Genomic DNA, 20,913 nt, shown 5'->3' with positions numbered 1-20,913 from the left:
CACAGTAACATCATGGTCAATCTCGAAAACATCCTGTCTCATTATAAAAGTAGGTTAAAAAAATAAATAAAAGTTTACATACCAGGACTGAGAGTCAGATAACAGTTCAGTACTGGAAACATTATACCTGAGACCATCATAGTATGCATTTACAGTATATCTATGGAGGTCTTGACTACCATTGCAGTGTATGAATTTACAGTATATCTATGGTGGTCTTTTCTGCCATGGCATTGAAAGACTCACGCCTCACTTCTGCCACCATGTTTGTCCACAACGTTTCAAGTCAAGTCAAACTTTATGTTAACAGTAAACATCATGAATACACCAACAACTGCACTGATGATACAGAGTATGATTTGTGGGTATTATTATTCAAAAAGAAACACTCAAGGGAAAACACTAATCAGTGAAGCTTGGTAATGGCATATGATAGAGAACGTGAACGCCCATCATATTGCTGGAAATGAGAGATGCAGGTATTTGACTGACAGCTGCATATTGATTGACATGTACAAGCATGATAGTTCAGTCCAGAGGGAGAACACTTCATATGTGCAATCACTGGGAAACACTCTGAAAAAAAACAAACATTCTTCTTAGTGTTACATAAAGTACTTTATACAGCAGCACATAATAACTCATATAAAAACTGATATTTGTGAACCCTAGGGCCTTTAGTGGGCTCTGGATGACATTGTAGCACTACTAATAATCACTTACTTAAGACTGTCTTGGATTCTATACTTGTTCAATAATAAAAAAAAACATTCTAAAAGGAAATAATAAAAACATTCTCAACGGTGTTATTTGACCCCATTGGATAAGAATTCAAATTTACATTTGTTTTAAATTACATTTTAACTTTCTACAGCTGCAGAATGGCTCTATTAGCAAATGATCTATTACAGACAAACATTTTACTCACAAAGAGATTAGCGGTGGTCAGACTGTTCTAATGAACACAATTACTGCTTGAAGACATCTGATCAATGCATGAAGGATTTTTATTCTATCTGAGTGAAGAGAACACAGTTTCTTCCTGCGTGATACGTCATTGAGGCCCATTAACATTTACAAACTTGTTCATTACTTTTTAACAGATCTGGTTGTTTGGTCTCTTCCTATTTGTGGTGTCATTCACAAAGCTTTTAATTTTGTTCCTGATTACATTTATTATTTAAAATAAATAACCATCTGTTCTGAACAAAATGTGATTGTTGTGGAGTGTTTAATGCATTCTCACATTACAAGAGAACAAGATCACTTGACAAGATATCTTGAAAAGAAACAGCAAAGTTGAAAAAAATTAGTATTAAAACGTTCTTTACACTTGTGCTTGGAGTTTAAGCTGCTGTTGTTGATTTCAAATTTAAATAGTACTATATCTGTACTGTATATAAGATAATGCTATAACTGTTTATACATGCAGCTTACAAGATAACGTTCATATAAACTATTTATAATTTTTAAAGACATTAGTATTTATGAAAAATAAAAGCTGTATTTTATACTAGAGCATAACCTGACAGAATATTGTATGAAACCATATTGTGGGTTGGATCTTGATAGCTGGTTTTATTACTGCAATTTTCAACAAATTCCATGACTGGCAAGTGGACCTGCAGTGATTAAAGAGGGAAATAGAGCAAAGAAGGCAATAAAGGAACAGAAGAGTTAAAGCAGCTAGCAGCAAGCATGAACTAAAAAAGGGGGTAAAAACAATATAAACGTAAACTGTATTGGAGTGACCATAAGTAACAAGTAGAAGGTCTGTGTATATTATAATTTAATGTTTAGGGTTAGGGTATAATTTACCTTTGAGTGTTTTCTGAGGGAACTTGCGTGAGAGTATGATTTATTACAGTCTGTGCAAACATATTGTTTGTCAGGTGTGTGAACACGAATGTGTTTTTGTTTATCACTGCTGTTCGCAAAACGCTTTTCACAGGATTTGAAAGGGCATCTGAAAGGTTTTTCACCTGTAACACAAAAAGGGGTCTGTTAAAATCATTTTATGTCAAATTAATATGAAATAATTTTGTCAAATTAATTTATGAAAAAGGAAATATATTTTAAAAAGAAACAAGACTTTAAAATAAACATAATATTTACGATTTTGTTTTTAAAGACAGTTGTGTTTGATATTATGATCGAATTATTTGGTGGCTAATTGTCACAATTGTCATTACCTGTATGCGTCCTTTCATGAATTTTCAGGTTTTCTGCCCGTGCAAACTCCTTTCCACATCCATAGGAACACTGAAAGGGCTTTTCACCCGTGTGTACTCTTATGTGATTGATCAGTTTATACTTGGCCTTAAATGGTTTCTTTGCACGGAAACAATCCTCCCATAAGCAAATGTAATTACATTTCACCGATCCATCAACATGTTCAGCTGTCAGATGTGAGATGAGGTCCCTCATTGTGCAGTAGGTCTTCTTACAAGATTGTGGACCACCAAGGGATTGCTCCAGCCACTGGCAGGTGAACCTTTCACTTAACCCATTAAAGTTCAGAAAGGTGTCACTAGGCTGCAGATGAATAGGTGTGCTCGTCGCATCTGAACTGTTGAGCATCGTCATTACCCCTCTTATGTGTTCATTCAGCTCCTGTCTGCAGTAAAGCTCTTCTGTTGGAGTGAATGGTGTAAAACTGTACGTTTTCCAATGTGCCTCGTGTTCTTGATAAAATTCATGCTCAGCAACAGAAGAAAACCCATCCGTACAGTTTGAGGACTCATACAGTCCCCAAGAAACTTCAGTGAAATTCCTGTTGCAGTGCAAAAAATCCAAGGAAGATGTTGCGGTGAAAGAGGATATATGGGCTGAGTCATGATATGGCCAAATCTCACCCGGTATGTAGTAGACTGGGGAGGACACCATTATCTGTTCACGACTAACACCATAGACTTCAGCCTCTCCATCAGCTGCATTATCCATAAACATCTGAACACAAGACCCACACGCAGTCATTCCTGAACTGCGTTATAACAGGCTGCTTTTGACCCCTACTTGTAAGTTGACTGCCACGTCTACCAATCAAATCTCAATGGCTCTTTGATCTCCATGAGCAAATGCTTTGAATGTGAGACGAGGCTTTGAAAGAAAGCAATTTATGCATTTAACGGTGGATGATTTCAATTCCCCAGACTCCCGGTATTAAGCATCTGCACTTGTCATTCGTCAATAAATAAATAAATAATCTGAAGACAGAGAGTATTTATCAGGGCACTCTTGGTTGCTTCACTCAGCAATATAAACCGCGTCTCATTGAGAGGAAAATCAAAATATAAAATATTTGGACAACAAAAAGATTTCAAAACAGCTTTATTTTAATTCAGTAAATGGAATGCATGTGACCATTTCATTCTGAACAAAACGGATAACATTGTGTGTCCTGTTTATAGTCAGTTGCTAATACAGTGGTTTAGTCTAACCATTCTTTCCCAGGTTGAAAGCATTACATGATGTTAAATACTTAAAACATATTCGTCATTTTGGTTTTTCAAAATGTGGAAAGCTATTTTACAATCAATTTAACAAAAAACAACAAAAGAACAACTCAAACTGCTAGACAAACTACAAAAAGAGTATCAAAACCAAACTTCCGCTTTTCAAACTAAGTTTTATGGCTTCAAATATTAACAGTGTCTTCTCAAGAGAAAAACTCACTAACCTGTTTGATTTTGCTGTATAAAAAGTATATCCCTGTGAGTTTGTTGTAATTTGTTTTAGATGGATTGTAAACATGTTATAAATGGAGGGTATATGTTTCATGGCCTCATCAATTATGCACCTGAAAAACACAAAGTGTGTCCCTGCAGATCCAGTGACTATTTGGTATAGCAATGCTTCAGAATTGCATAGGGGAAACCAGCACATGCTATACAGACATTTTCAAACATTTGTCCCCCTTTTGCGTTACTGTTAAAAAAAAGTGACACATTTGAGGGGTCTTAACTTGTTCTAGAATAGGGCTGCAACTAACGATTAATCTAACGATTATTAGAACGGTTATTCAACTATTCAGCGCTTATTGCAACGATTAATCGTTAGCTCTTAACCGATTATTCAGCTTGTGCCCTGACTTAAACGTGCTTACTAACAATAAAGAGGGCAAAATCATCTTTTAAAAATACCTCTAAAATGACATTCACTGAATTAAAGGGAAACAATTATTATAACTATTTTATTAAGTAAAAAAATAAAAACAAAATCTCTGCAAAAAATCCCATTGTTATCAAGTGTTTTTGTCTTGTTTTCCATTTAAAATGGTCTAAAAATCCTTAAAACAAGATACATTTACTTGAGAAGCAAGATATTTAGACTTGCTTTAAGAGAATGCATCTTAAATAAGTGTATTTTGTATATACAGTAAGTGTATTTGTTCACTTGGTTATACTTCTGCGAGTGCAGTAAAGACAAAATATACTTATATTCAAGATCTGTTCTCTAAAAGCAAGTTTTAATATCTTACATGCTGCTTCTCAGGTGAAAGCATCTTTTTTTAAAGGATTTTTAGATATTTTAAAATATTTGTATTTTTAATATTATATTCAACATTCTCAGATAACAATTTTTTATTCTGCAGTATAGCTGCTAAAGAAAATGTACATTGTTTTAAAGGAGTTTTAGATATTTATATTGGAAAACAAGCCAAAAAAAAAACAGGTCAAAAACGTATTTTGTTGCAGTGTATAATGGGGCATAGACTTCCCTCTCTCACCTTTCTGTTCACTTCAATCCATCTTTATTAACCTCTCTTATTAATAAAGCTGCGTATTGTCAATTTTCTTCACAACAAGAAATGCACAGTGACACGTATATTATGATTCAATAAGTCGCGAGCCATCACGTTATAATCTAGCTGCATTAAGTGTGCGTGCTCGAGGGACGAGCATCCACGCGACAGAGTGTGCATCAGCCGGGTGCAGTTTCTGTTTCTCCCCCTAAGATCGAGACATTCGCGCAACTCATAGAAGAGGTGCTGACCACACAGAGAAATGCCAGTTTTGGAGTTTGTATTTATTTACATGATCTGCTTCCGTATTATTTGAACTTTAATAAAGCTATAACGCATTAAATATAACTGTATTTAAGATGTAACGCCGGGGTGTTTCCTTTAAAGATGCTCTGGCTCCGCTTATTCCACAACGAGAGTGCTTCTGTACTTACTTATTTGGTATTTTTGCATTATAATTCCCTCACACTGTGATCTACATCACTTGAAGCTGTGCATCTGGACTGTGAACTGTGCAATTCTTCCTCTCCTCAGTCAGGTACGAACTGCAGTGCTGCTCTCGCGCTTCATGTTTAGAGTTTAATGTGCTTTCATGTTACGTTAAATGACATCAAACAACTATTCGACAACGGAATTTTTTGTTGACAATTTTTTTTTCAACGTTGCCGATAACGTCGACTAATCATTTCAGCCCTATTCTAGAATCACCTAGAGTTGAATCAGTGCAGTATTTAAACAGTCCTCAATTGCTTTAATACAAAACACAATAAACCAGTAAAATGCATATAAATAAATAATAAAGCAGTAAATTAACATACAGTAATATTATTGTGTGCACTAACAAAGTTCAACACTCTAGTGATTTAACAGATCAAGTGCATGTCTAACCAGGTCTCTACTATCTTTTTAGGATTTGTAGTGTAAAAGCTTTCTAACAACAAAATAAACATCTAAAGCAAAAAAATTATAATAATGCATTTTGTTTTAATATTATTATTTTAATATTAGTCTTTGCAAATTAAAATCTTTCCCAGAAAACCCTGCTGATATTAATTGATCAGGTTTCTCTTCATTAAAGCTTTGATTTTGTTTTCTACATGGAGAATGACAGCAATCAACATCTATGCTTGTTAAAAAAAAAAAAAAATGATATGCACCCAGACAAGCACACACACTCGCACATTTTCTTAACGGTAAAATCAGAGTTTGAGTCTGCCAGTATGTGGAGGATCCAGAGTAAAAGCAGAACATGCATCAATCAAGTAGCACTGAAATCCTGAAATACCACTTAAATTCACCAATTCCATCATATTTCAAAAACGATAAGCAATTAACCACACACTTATAAATTCTTCTTAATTACATCTATTATTACATACAGTATAACATATCATTTTACTTTTCTTATATCATATGTTTTACAAAATACACCTGCTTTGTTGAAAGTCATAGGGAACAAATTAATTAATGCACACTTAGTTCTCACTCCTTAATTTCCATCATCAAATTTCTATCCTTGGACACCAATGGGGGTGACCTTTAATGCTGTTAAGTTTTTATACAACAGCCTAGTGCCAACTCTATTGTACATTGGTTTATTATATATATATATATATATATATATATTATATATATATATATATATATATATATATGTTGTTTAAACAAGAATAAAATATCTCTTGACAATGGACTGATAATGTTGTGTGAATCTGACCTCTATCAAACTCATAATATCCATACAAAATGCTCCTGAAGGTATAGAAGAATGCTTTAGAAGATATTATGCAAGAATAACATGTGATTCACCCAATATTCAAGTTGGAATAAATTTTTATCCAAAATCCAAATCTAACCAATTATTATTACATTTAAGCCTTTTAGCCTGCTCTAAAGACACCACCAAATAATTAAGTGACAAGAATAGCACTGGTGGGAATACTAATACGAAGAATAACAAAATGTGTTGAGGACAGGCTCTTAGCCATATCACATCAGCTCTTCTATGAGGTTGACTCTTACCGAAGCATTCCCACATAGAGTGGTCCATAGTTCAGTCTGCAGGGAAATGGTTGATGGAGACGGTGAGAGTAACTCTTAGCAAGCACAGTCCTTGTGGGAGCGCTGCGGCTGCTCTGTGAGCTGAGGACACTGTTTGTTTCCAGTGACAGAGGGATCGCCAGACTCCAGGCTCTCTGACATCCTCTCACAGATGATGTCCACCAGCCGCTCAAACGTCTGCTTCACATTGATGTTGTCCTTGGCACTGGCTTCAAAGTATTCAAAGCCTGTGACAGTCAAGAGAGGTCAAATCGTAATAATGGCACTGTTATATTCAAATCAATTTAAGAGCTAAAGAAAAAACATCCTGAAAACTTGAGGATAGTCAGTGAGCTTGCACTGAACTTAATGGCTCAAAAAGTAGCATGAAACTGTGTAAACTTATAGACATTATTCACACTAGCGCCATCTTTGTTGTGCTGTGAGGCTGTGAGGGATAGACTTCCCATCTCTTCACTGGCACAAAGCATATAAAGCTGTATAAAGCTCCTAGATCACATCTAAATTTTCCACAACTCATGTTGTCTGGAGAACTTTGTATACCCAATGCTCTTAGAAATATATTTTTTCAATGTTTTGTCCACGGAACCATCCCAAAACACTTTAAACTGCAGTACAGCCCATTGAAGAGACTGTAAGTCTATCCCTCACAGCCTCTTTGTCATTCCCATAAAAAAATCAAAGATGCCGTTGCTTTGAATAAGTGAATAGTGCAAGCAGCTTCTCTGATTATAACAGGATAAAAACGTGCAAGTTTTGTTGCATTGCTCATTTTCTGTGTATAATTTGTTTAAAATGTAAAAAAAGTTTTGTTTTTGATGCTGCTAAGAGGGCCAATGTGCAGTTGAACATTTAGGCAATGTCTTGATTTACATATAAAATCAAAAAATAAAATATAAAGCAGCAATAAAGTAATTTAGAAACAGTTCTCTGCATAGTCTACATAAAGATACGGCATGCTTTTGCTTTAAAAAAATAACTATTTTAATATAAATTCAATTAATCCAATGGATTAAACTGAACTAATCGTCTGCAAGAATGATTAATCTGAACAAAGTTCTTGATGGACACAGAAGTGCAAATACATTCCATTTAAAACACTCATACTCACCTAGCTGTTCGGACAGCTGTCTTCCTCTCTCAGAAGCAACTACTCTCTCGTCTTCCATGTCACACTTATTTCCCAACAGCAGCACTTGAGCATTATCCCACGAATATGTCTTAATTTGCGTGGACCTATAAGCAGTGAGGGATCATTAAGATAAATAACTTTATAATATTTAGGAGCATCTGACATCACAAATATATCAAGTGTATACTATATTTTTATTGTAAAAATACTATCGTACCAGTCCTGAACAGCATTAAAGGAATCTTCGCTGGTGATGTCATACATAAGAATAAAACCCATGGCTCCACGATAGTACGCTGTGGTGATGGTCCTGTACCTTTCCTGCCCAGCAGTGTCCTGAAATATATAAAGAAATTAGAAGCATAAACAATGCTGTTTCCAAAACAAGTCTTACATATATAAATATATATCTGTATAGATATTCCTCAGAAATTCAATTTCTGGGTTTGTTCTACAGTATATCATATACACAGAACCAAAGCCTTAAACTTAAGCTTACTTAGGGATGGGTGATATGACCAAAATCTTAAATAACAATATGAGTAATTTTATATCACGATAATGATATATCACGATATAGTAATTTTTTTTTTCTGGGAAACCAATAAAAATCAGTTAACATAATAAATAACCATATTGTAATGCCTATTTTTGGAAAATGTAATCACTGAAAATGAAAACTACTTCCTCTTATATAATTTTCTCTTTATTTAGAAATTGACAAACAACGTTTCAAATAAAATAAACACTCAGTTTTAAATCAACCTTACCATAATACTCAATTTCACATTATGCCACATTTCGGTCTGATATGTTGTTGACCAGTATTATTATAAACTTTCCTCAAGAAACTCAAGATCTTTTCAAAGCAAAGTAACAAAGAAAATATTACATAATTTTAGTAAAAAATACACAATGAAAATAACATGTCTTGCAGAAAAAAAAAAGAAAAAAAAAATACAAAAAAAAATACGGAATTATGCGGAGTGCATCTTTTGGCTTTCATAATATTCTTGAGCGCGTTTCATTTTAAGGTGTTATAACAGAATGTTTGTATTACCATAAGTGATTATTGTCGCGCGACAGTTTGCAGATAAAATTTTTCTAATCGGTGTCAGTTTTTGTGAACCAGATGTCTCACCTGTTTTAATAACAAGCTCCCCTTCATTTTCTTAACTTTTCTTTTGATCACATCATCAAAAATTCATCAAATGATGGAGACGTACAGATGTGCGGTATAGTCAAGCACACCTTGGCATGTTAAAGAGAAGATCCAGGTGTCTGGATCACAGTGACACTGTCCCGGCAGAGTGTGCCAGTCAGATCACGGTGGACTCCTGCATCCTCCGCTGCAGAGTGCTCAGAACTGGCCCACAAAATCAGAATTGCAAAGAATCAGCCACAAGTTTGTGGGAGTATTTGCGCCGTTTCCTGATCTGCATAATTCCTTTAGTGAACCTGGAGTTAGAATTCATTCCCCACTCATGCCTCGTTTCAGTTTCATGTGAAGCGTGCCCACTGACAGATACTTTCATGCTGCGCACATGGATATTTTCAGTACATATCACAATATACACAATATAGCAAAATCTCTGCTGATTGACACTTTACCTCGTCGCCACGATATATATCGTCATATCGCCCAGCCCTAAGCTTCCTTAAAACAAACACTGATTTTTTTCCTTCAGGAAATGCACATCTAGTGCTTAGACTGTCATTTTCAGTTGACTGTCAGTTTTGTAAGACTGACACAGAATTGTTTGCATTACTTCCGGGAAAGTCAAAGAATTCTGCGAGAACCAACGTCACAAAACTCTCACACAGAGGAGCATCTCCACCTGAGAAAACAAACCCTACTGATTGGGGACCATAAAACGCAATTCACACTCACATCTGCTCTCTCTCTCTCTCACCTCAGGTCACCTTAAGGACACTAAAAACTAAGTTATGACTTATCCTGTTCTGTAATGTTAAAGGTTTTCTGTTCATACATGTTTGGTATCATTCAAGAGGTCTCAGTGCGACTGGTAAAACGGTCTCATTCCTTTTCAGCAAAGTCAAATCACAAGTAAGATTTAAGAACTTAATAAAATACAGTATCCTATCCGGGGCATGCCCCTCCCAAGTCTCACACAGAGACCAGATGCTGTATGCAGATTAGGTGTATTCTTTGTAAACATCAAACAACCTACTCTATCAAAGGTTGACTTACAACTCCCTAAATTATAAACCAAATCCTAAATAACATCAAACACACACATCTGAAATAACAATGGAATCGTTTGGTACTTAAGGAGGGATGGCAGAGAAGCTCGGGGAATCTGCAAATCAGATCTCCCATGCTTCGTCGTTTGCATGTAGTTTTTTCACTACCAGGTAATTGCAATTTGTATTTCTTATGTTTGGTAAATGTTTGAATGGAATACAACTTTAAATATATTATTATGTTTGGTTCACTGATAGCTTTGAGTTTGATTTATTATTTTAATTGGATTGTTTGAATGTATTACTATTTCCTGGTAAATAAATTGTTATTATGATTCATTCTGAAGGACTGTTTTCTAGTATATTTCTTGTTAACTACAAATCTATGGTCAGAGTTGGCTTAATTAAGCTACTTCAGAAGTAACCCATTAGTTAAGTATGTAAGAGGCTAAACGGCAAACCGAGAATCTATAATAGATCTTAGCCAAGTAGAATTAAATGGGAATACTAAATGTAGGACCGAGAACCTGTAAAACAGGACTTAATTGACTGGGGTTAAGTGGTAAACCGAGAATCTATAATAGAACTTAGCCAAGTAGAATCAAATGGGAATACTAAATGTAGGACCGAGAACCTGTAAAACAGGACTTAATTGACTGGGGTTAAGTGGTAAACCGAGAATCTATTATAGAACTTAGCCAAGTAGAATTAAATGGGAATACTCAATGTAGGACTGAGAACCTGTAAAACAGGACTTAATTGACTGGGGTTAAACGGTAAACCGAGAATCTATAATAGAACTTAGCCAAGTAGAATTAAATGGGAATACTAAATGTAGGACCGAGAACCTGTAAAACAGGACTTGATTGACTGGGGTTAAACGGTGAACTGAGAATCTATTATAGAACTTAGCCAAGTAGAATCAAATGGGAATACTAAATGTAGGACCGAGAACCTGTAAAACAGGACTTGATTGACTGGGGTTAAGCGGTGAACCGAGAATCTATTATAGAACTTAGCCAAGTAGAATTAAATGGGAATACTCAATGTAGGACCGAGAACCTGTAAAACAGGACTTGATTGACTGGGGTTAAGCGGTGAACCGAGAATCTATTATAGAACTTAGCCAAGTAGAATTAAATGGGAATACTCAATGTAGGACCGAGAACCTGTAAAACAGGACTTGATTGACTGGGGTTAAGCGGTGAACCGAGAATCTATTATAGAACTTAGCCAAGTAGAATTAAATGGGAATACTAAATGTAGGACCGAGAACCTGTAAAACAGGACTTGATTGACTGGGGTTAAACGGTGAACTGAGAATCTATTATAGAACTTAGCCAAGTAGAATCAAATGGGAATACTAAATGTAGGACCGAGAACCTGTAAAACAGGACTTGATTGACTGGGGTTAAGCGGTGAACCGAGAATCTATTATAGAACTTAGCCAAGTAGAATTAAATGGGAATACTCAATGTAGGACCGAGAACCTGTAAAACAGGACTTAATTGACTGGGGTTAAGCGGTAAACCGAGAATCTATTATAGAACTTAGCCAAGTAGAATCAAATGGGAATACTAAATGTAGGACCGAGAACCTGTAAAACAGGACTTGATTGACTGGGGTTAAACGGTAAACCGAGAATCTATTATAGAACTTAGCCAAATAAGACTAAACGGATAAAGCCAAGAACCTATATGGACTTAGTCTAAAACTTACTAATATCTGAAACTGATGAATTTGTAGTTAAAAGGACCTGTGTCTGACCAGCACAGGACCCAAATAACACTGAAGTAACAAATGCAGTCTAGAAGAGAGAATTACTAAAATTCAGAGCATAGATACATCAACGAGGTTTTTCATAATTGGAGTCAGATGAAATAAAGAAAAGAATTAATGATAAGATTAATAAAAAACATGGAACTCAAATCAAATAATCAAAGTATTATTTAATGTCGCGCACGAGAAGACAGAACAAGCAAGAGACCTTCAGCCACACCATTGGATACCGTCCTTGGGCCAGTGGGTGACTTCCCCCTTACAAAGTGGTGACCGACCTCCGTGATCTCCCAACCACAAGCGAGTGACGTCTTCCGAAGCGCGACATTCAGTTCCATTCCACATAGGACATGAGGTTTGGTCTTCTCTGCCTTCATCTGCTGTGGTAAGTCCATTCTTTTTGCCTATTAGAAGTGTTGAGGGAAAGCACAGACGCACCCATATAGACACATTTTGTAGAACGGGTCAAAATACCCACTGTTAGACCGGAGACCGAAAAAATCCGGTGGGGCTAAAGAAATGAGAGAAAACCACATGTGTGTCAGGGAAGTGATAGCGGCAGGATACGAGAAACTAAATCTCTTGCTCTTCAAATTAATGATCTCTTAGTTTGCCCAAGCGACAAGAGATCAAACTTAAACTGGAGATAACATCATCCAGAAATGTATTCTGGTATTCAAGGGAGGATTGCAATTGGAACTTTAATTCTAAAATCAATGAACACTGTCGCTGTTGTTTATTTACTTTGCTGCAACGAACTTGCAACATTTCAGAAGAATGAGCGGGTAGCAACTATAAACAACTAAAAAGTAGCGATTGAGATATAAACATTGCAAGTCGATGTGTTTGCATATGAAAAGCAAGGCTGGGTAAAACAGATGTGATAAAAAATATATAGTAACAAAAGAAATGTCACTAATTTATAAATCAGTAAAGAGTACTATAACAACCTTTTTTTAAATTTGCAAGTGTGCTAAACACTGTTGTTATCATAGAACACACGTGATGATAGTTGTTTGTGATACTGCATGTACACAAGCTAATGCAGTTTATTTCTGAAAACACTTGACTGTTTGTGCTGTAAGGGTTACAAGAAACACTTAGGTTAGAGGTTGTAAATGCTTCGGGCATTCTAGATTCTTCGTCTTGTGTAAAGTTTAAATAACTGTAATCACGTTTCTCTTGAAATTGTTCATCTGTTTCAAGCTGAATGTGTGACTATGTTAGATATGTTTGTCTCTGATATGGCACACTGTGCTATTTACCATATAGCTGCAGTTAAATCATACTGAGTACAAAATTCCATGTGACTACCAGTAGTTTTACACCATTACTAAACTCTCAGTAGTTTTACACCATTACCAAAGTCTCAGTAGTTTTACACAATTACCAAAGTCTCAGTAGTTTTACACAATTACCAAAGTCTCAGTAGTTTTACACAATTACCAAAGTCTCAGTAGTTTTACACAGTTAGCATTAACCTTCAGTAACTTTAAAAAGACTGAAGAACTTCTTTAAGCCTTTAAAATTCAAGAATACTCTTTGCGCCTTGCATCACCTCTGACTTTGCCCAGCCCCCTCTTCATATTCAAATAGATTCGCATGAGAATACACCTAGTGACATCTTAACTCTCAAGAAAATGAGAAAATTGCATTTGATTTCATATTGTAATCGCAAAAGCTCTGCAGCTTGAGCAGAAATTTGACCCATGTAAATATGTGCCTGCAGTCACTGGGTGTTTACAGCAGCATGCCCAAAGGCTTTCAGCCTGACCTGTGCATACAAAGCATCTGATACAGGGCCAAATCAAAAGGCATGTATTTTCAAAAGAACAGCGAGATGACAAATATCTCATTCTAGAAAACCTCCAGATACCAGTAATAAAATTATTTTAATTTATACTATTTTTAATATAATATAATTATATTATAATCACATTATAATATGCATTATATTATAATGGCCAAGCATGGCCATGTATATATGTGATGACACTGCCAACCGAACAACCTTACAGGTTGAAGAATTCTTGCTATTGAATTTCATTGGTTCGCTAATCAGTGCCAAGAGGGAGGGTATACAGTCGTTTTTCTGCTGTGCATCAATGCTGTAAAGAAATTGGCACATGATAACGAACCAAATCATCTCTCGCTGAGAAGCACCAATTCAAATTAAATCTGATCAGGGGAACCATTCTACTGTGTAGACAATGAAAAATGTGTGTAAAATGCTAAACATCAGGCAGAAATTTCACAACCCTGACAGACCACAGAGATCATAGATGATCAACGTGTGAATAGCACCCTTAAAAAATGCTAAGCAGACAACACATCACCAAAAGAGGTGCAAGAACAGCTTAAGGTGCTACACACTTCAAACTGCACTAAAATATCAGCAGTAATTCAGATCACCAAAGATGCTCAGTCTTATTTGATCCCTGAAACTAAATTTGCATTTGACATTGTAATGGTACATGTTTTTGTAAAGCAAAATGCATCTTCCCTTTGATGGCACAAGCCATAGAGTATGAGACTAAAGCTGTCTGTAAAAGTTTGGCTTTGACCATCAGAGGAAAATAAAGTACCACATGTCTAAATGCAAATTATTTAAAGGTTCAACATTAACTGTTCTCTCTCTGTGGTTATTCCCATTTCAGGTTGCAATCTCATGAGGGACAGATGCCAAAAGGTTTCTGATCCCCCTGCATCAAGCCAGGACAACAAATTGACCATGCAGGAGATGGGTGCGAAGGCAATCTAAAGGGGCCATTTACACCTCACAGCACTACAAAAACAAAAATAATAGCTATATGGCCTCCCGGTTTAGCACCGGAACCAAATTGTGCAACACCAATTGTTCTAGAACAGGTTCCACCCATCTCCCAGACATGAACATACAGAACACACACTTTCATCACTACACTCACGACATCTTGACCTGGTACAGACAGTAAAACTAGCCAGGCTCAACCATTACACATCATGGAACACAATAATGGCCTAGATTCCGAAAGTATTAATCCACTGAAGATCTGGCCTGCCTTTCACAAACACATAGCCTCTCACATATACGACATTACGAACCTGTTTCCATAAAATAGTCATAATTATGGTGCACATGACATGCACTATTTACAACTTCCCAACAACTTTTTTGAAACACTGTAATGTACATGGGACATGTGCATGGCTACAGTCACACATCGATGATTTAATTACTAATTGCAAGCAAACTTGCCACCCAAATTTCAAAATTTCCACCTGTATAAAATCAAACCAATTGATTGTTGTTGGCATGGTTGCAAACCAGAGAACCCCTGGTTTTCAACACATCGCTAATTACAATGCAAACATAATAAGAAGTGGATGATATGAAGTGCTGACACTTCTATCGATCCACCACACACTTTGAAAATAGACATGTATCATCGATTGTGACTTGGCCAGCAAATCACACACATTAGTCATTTTGAATTAGCACTGTGATTATTATATATGTAACTGTGATTCAATCATAGAATTATTATTATAACTATATGCTTAATTATATATATTGGTGATGAATGTTCTGATTGCTTTGGGTTCTCTGCCACCTTTTCTTTAATCCGTCCAGATCAAGCTTTTCCAAATTCCACTACTATACGCCCGATTGGCGTGGTAGTGAAAAATTCAGATAGTAAAATGGGATCACCTTACTGGATACATGACCTTGAAGGGTACTGAGACCTTGTTTACCAGTCGCACATGTTGTCATTAAACTCATAACTATGTTGTTTGTACATGTAACACCTTACAACCTTTTTCTCATAATGACACTAAGCTTATAAACGTTCAGTCATTACATGGGCATTCTGACGCAATCCAGGTGTCCCATACTCAGTGGTGTGTTGTCAGTGAGATGAGTTCCTTCTCGTATGGAGGACTGACCTGTCCGGCCAATCGCTCCTTTTGTCTGGAGGTAACAGAGGACTTTTCTATGGGTCAGATCAACATCCTAGGGAGGATACCCCTGGACACTGAAGTTTCCCCATGGTGGGATGACACATTCTACGAACACAGCGCACAAGCTGTGGCAGACACAATGGACTTGGCACAAAGAATGATCCTGCAGATGGAATACCACCTCAACCAGGCACAGATAGAAACAAATCTGGCCAAAAAGACTGCACAGATCCTCTCCAGTTCCTCTACACGCTCAGCACTGTATGCTTACACATGGTGGGACTGGGTATTCCGAGGATGTGCAATTGGCAGCGCCTTCATTTTCACCTTCACACTGCTCCAGTGTTGCCATTTCAGATACCTCATCGGATCCTTATGAACGTCAACCAATGCGGCACTGGCCCTCAGCCCACTGCATCTGCACACACTTCAATGACTAAGATAAAAACATTTTTGACAAAAACCCAGCAGACATTTTACAATGACCCCACCTGGACGGTTCTGGAACTGTCCCTGGGGGGCCAAGCGGAGGAGCTGTAAGACTGACACAGAATTGTTTGCATTACTTCCGGGAAAGTCAAAGAATTCTGCGAGAACCAACGTCACAAAACTCTCACACAGAGGAGCATCTCCACCTGAGAAAACAAACCCTACTGATTGGGGACCATAAAACGCAATTCACACTCACATCTGCTCTCTCTCTCTCTCACCTCAGGTCACCTTAAGGACACTAAAAACTAAGTTATGACTTATCCTGTTCTGTAATGTTAAAGGTTTTCTGTTCATACATGTTTGGTATCATTCAAGAGGTCTCAGTGCGACTGGTAAAACGGTCTCATTCCTTTTCAGCAAAGTCAAATCACAAGTAAGATTTAAGAACTTAATAAAATACAGTATGCCCCTCCCAAGTCTCACACAGAGACCAGATGCTGTATGCAGATTAGGTGTATTCTTTGTAAACATCAAACAACCTACTCTATCAAAGGTTGACTTACAACTCCCTAAATTATAAACCAAATCCTAAATAACATCAAACACACACATCTGAAATAACAATGGAATCGTTTGGTACTTAAGGAGGGATGGCAGAGAAGCTCGGGGAATCTGCAAATCAGATCTCCCATGCTTCGTCGTTTGCATGTAGTTTTTTCACTACCAGGTAATTGCAATTTGTATTTCTTATGTTTGGTAAATGTTTGAATGGAATACAACTTTAAATATATTATTATGTTTGGTTCACTGATAGCTTTGAGTTTGATTTATTATTTTAATTGGATTGTTTGAATGTATTACTATTACCTGGTAAATAAATTGTTATTATGATTCATTCTGAAGGACTGTTTTCTAGTATATTTCTTGTTAACTACAAATCTATGGTCAGAGTTGGCTTAATTAAGCTACTTCAGAAGTAACCCATTAGTTAAGTATGTAAGAGGCTAAACGGCAAACCGAGAATCTATAATAGATCTTAGCCAAGTAGAATCAAATGGGAATACTCAATGTAGGACCAAGAACCTGTAAAACAGGACTTGATTGACTGGTTAAGCGGTGAACTGAGAATCTATTATAGAACTTAGCCAAATAAGACTAAACGGATAAAGCCAAGAACCTATATGGACTTAGTCTAAAACTTACTAATATCTGAAACTGATGAATTTGTAGTTAAAAGGACCTGTGTCTGACCAGCACAGGACCCAAATAACACTGAAGTAACAAATGCAGTCTAGAAGAGAGAATTACTAAAATTCAGAGCATAGATACATCAACGAGGTTTTTCATAATTGGAGTCAGATGAAATAAAGAAAAGAATTAATGATAAGATTAATAAAAAACATGGAACTCAAATCAAATAATCAAAGTATTATTTAATGTCACGCACGAAAAGACAGAACACGCAAGAGACCTTCAGCCACGCCATTGGATACCGTCCTTGGGCCAGTGGGTGACTTCCCCCTTACAGTTTCTTTCAAATACTCATATGAACTAAAATCAATGAAATGTTGCTCTAACACAAAACATAGGACTCTAGCTGAAAGAAAACATGATAAGAAAGCTTTTAATTAATTCCTCACCCATATTTGGAGCTTTATCCTCTTGTCATTTCTATAGATGGTCTTCACTTTGAAGTCTATGCCCACAGTACTGACAAAAGCAGGTGTGAAGGAGTCATCAGCATAGCGGAACAGGAAGCTGGTTTTACCAACACTGCTGTTACCAATGATCAGGATCTTGAACATGTAGTCAAAGTTCTGATCTGCAGACTCCTTTTGTCCATAGCGAGCATCATTGGCTGAGGCCATCTGCAACAATAAAACAGACACAGTGCCAAAGAAAGTGAAAATAAGAATTGCATTTAAAATGTTATTTACAGACACCATACATGTTAATAACAGTGTTCAAGTCAACATGAAACAGCATTTGCAACTCATTTTACTAGCATAATATGCCGTAAATACACAAGTAAAACAGGATAAGCATCACTTGAAAATGAAAGCCATTTTAGAGGCGATGCAAGCTGGCAATATTTTTTTCTTTGCAATGACATGCACTAACGAGTGCACAATAAGACCAGAGGCCTCATGATTAAGACTTTGCGTATATATTTCAACCTAAAAGAATGCATATGCACAGTTAAGGGTCAACATATTTACGCCAAGTTCCTTTGTAATTCCTGATGTATCTGTGTGGGAAATAGCGTACGTATATTTCAATGTCCATTTTGTGCGTGCACAACGTTTGCCGTCAGGCCCCAGGAGTGTTTTATAAAAGTAAACATGGTCAATTTTGTTTTCATATTGACTTTACATGTAACTGTAATGTTCAGAACTATGGTAATTTTGTGTATTTTGAATGATCAAAACCAGACAATTGTGAGAGCAGGTTATTTTACAGAGCATAGAGACCACATTTACAGTTACTGAGCACTTTATTAGGTACACCTACTTATTCATGGGGTTTTCTTATCAGCCAATCAGCAGTGCAATGCATAAAATCATGCAAATACCAGTCAGGAGCTTAGGTTAATGTTCACATCAACCATCAGAATGGGGAAAAAAATGTGATCTCAGTTATTTCAACCGTGACATGATTGTTGGTGCCAGATGGGCAGGTTTGAGTATTTCTGTAACTGCTGATCTGAGATTTTCAAGCACAAGTTCTCAAGCGTTTTCTCAAAAAGATGCAAAAAACAAAAAACACCCAGTGAGCGGCAGTTCTGTGTAAGGAAATGCCTTGTTGATGAGAGAGGTCAACGGAGAATGGCCAGAATGGTTCGAGCTGACAGAAAGGCTACGGTAACTCAGATAACAGCTCTGTACAACTGTAGTGAGCAGAGTAGCATCTCAGAATGCACAACAAGTTGAACCTTGAGGCAAATGGGCTACAACAGCAGAAGACCACGTTGGGCACTTTATTATGACCATAGTGTTTCTAATAAAGTTCTCGGTGTGTGTACAGTCATATCCTTTAGTTCCATGCATAACTGAAAGATAGGAAGATCCTGTAACAAATAAGTGCCAGGGTAATGCCATTCTTTTTTTCTTTTTTTTTAATAAAACAAAATATTTCTGTTAATGTCACTGAAGCCCTTCTCATGGAAGCAGCAATTGGTTTGGACAAATGACACAACCACAAGGTTGGCTATTCCTATACAACTCAGCATTTAATGCACAATGGTGTCAGAGACTGTTTCTGTCAATGTGCTGAAATAAATAGCCACTGAAATACATTACAAATACAAATTAAATAGAGGGTGTAACCTGCAATATTGCTGGATCCTTCTGGATTGTGCAAGGCAGCCAATGTGGCCATGGATTTTAAAGGTTTTGTGCCGGCTAAACCCTGTGCTTAGCTGGCTGTCAGGAACTGTGCACACTTACAGGCGTGCCTTAAGGAAGATTACACCCATATCCATATTTTAGCTTGGAACACTATGGGGTTTCTTTTCTCATATACGGACAAAGCAGCCTTTGAAACTTAATACTTACCAAAATGATCTGCTCTCATCCATTTTTTTTTATTAGTTAGGCCATTCAGTCCACCTGAGTATGTAGCCCGTGTCACATCTAGGCTTAAATCAAGCATATGGCTCATGCTTCGCTTGCACTGTGCGTTGAGATGACAGTATTAGAGCAAGAAACAGTTGCAGTAAGAGAACTGAAGCTATTTTCACACTGAAACAAACGCTGATTGTCCAATCGAGACGTTTACAACGAAATTGCCCTCTGTGAGAATGGGATTGCAACTACTGTATGTCTGACACTGGTTAAGTCTGAAGAGCTCTGGTTAGCATCTATCCGCTTAACACACAGGCTGATTTCCATTCGGGACAGACTCTAACGTGCCCATAAAAACACATACCATACAGATAACACATGCCAGCGACAGTATGCTGAGTGGCAAAAGCCAGTTGAAATGTTTGGGTTTTGCATGCACTGTGATGGATTACTATAAAGCTTGTTTATGTGCCATCACAGTTAGCTATGTCAAATTAAGGTTACTCTTCTTGTTTTAAATGAAAACCATTGCTCTTCTGCCTTTACAGTGCGACTGATACATCATTTCAAACCAAACGCAAGATAAAAGGGTAAGATACTGCCTGAGGAAACCTATCTTACCGTTAGAGGAGGTTTATTTGGTATGGTTTGGATGAAGTTCAGTCAGCCCGTGCACCTGCGTTCGTGCTTTCGTCACTCGACTGGAGACAGCTAGAGGCGTGGTTAAACAATGACTGACAATTGGAGGAGCCAATCACACGCTTGTTCTTTCACCTCACTGGTGGGATAGGCCTTCTGGACTTCTGGACAAAATTCAGGATGTATAGCTGTACAGCTATTGCCAGCGTGATGTTGCTTTTATTGTAAATAAATATTAAATAGTTTATGTTTCATAAATTGGTCAGTTAGTTCGTGCATTTCTTCAAATCAGTGTTTTAAACGAATCAGATGAAACAATTGAATGAAACTCGTAATGTAGAAGATGCTAATATATCGCCACCTACTGGAGTAAATATGCAATCTTTAGAAATGTTGTTCTCCGTCTGGATCGCTCT

The 20,913-nt window shown here is 36.8% G+C and overlaps 1 protein-coding gene across 1 annotated transcript; it reads right to left on the bottom strand.

Annotated features, from left to right (window-relative positions):
- Nucleotides 1-3,331: 3,331 nt before the first annotated feature.
- LOC127441436 (ras-related protein Rab-3A-like) lies at nt 3,332-20,561 on the bottom strand. Its single transcript, XM_051698866.1, has 5 exons — nt 20,480-20,561; nt 17,936-18,163; nt 8,155-8,273; nt 7,917-8,041; nt 3,332-7,032 (listed from the first exon to the last, which is right to left on the bottom strand). Exons 2-5 carry the CDS (start codon nt 18,161-18,163, stop codon nt 6,842-6,844), a joined length of 663 nt encoding a protein of 220 aa, XP_051554826.1. The 5' UTR covers nt 20,480-20,561; the 3' UTR covers nt 3,332-6,841.
- Between the last annotated feature and the right edge of the window lie 352 nt (nt 20,562-20,913).

This window comes from Myxocyprinus asiaticus, chromosome 5 (genome assembly GCF_019703515.2).
Source record: "Myxocyprinus asiaticus isolate MX2 ecotype Aquarium Trade chromosome 5, UBuf_Myxa_2, whole genome shotgun sequence".
Lineage (NCBI taxonomy): Eukaryota > Metazoa > Chordata > Actinopteri > Cypriniformes > Catostomidae > Myxocyprinus > Myxocyprinus asiaticus.
Note: the sequence above shows the minus strand (reverse complement) of the source record. Positions and strands in the feature narration are given on the sequence as shown.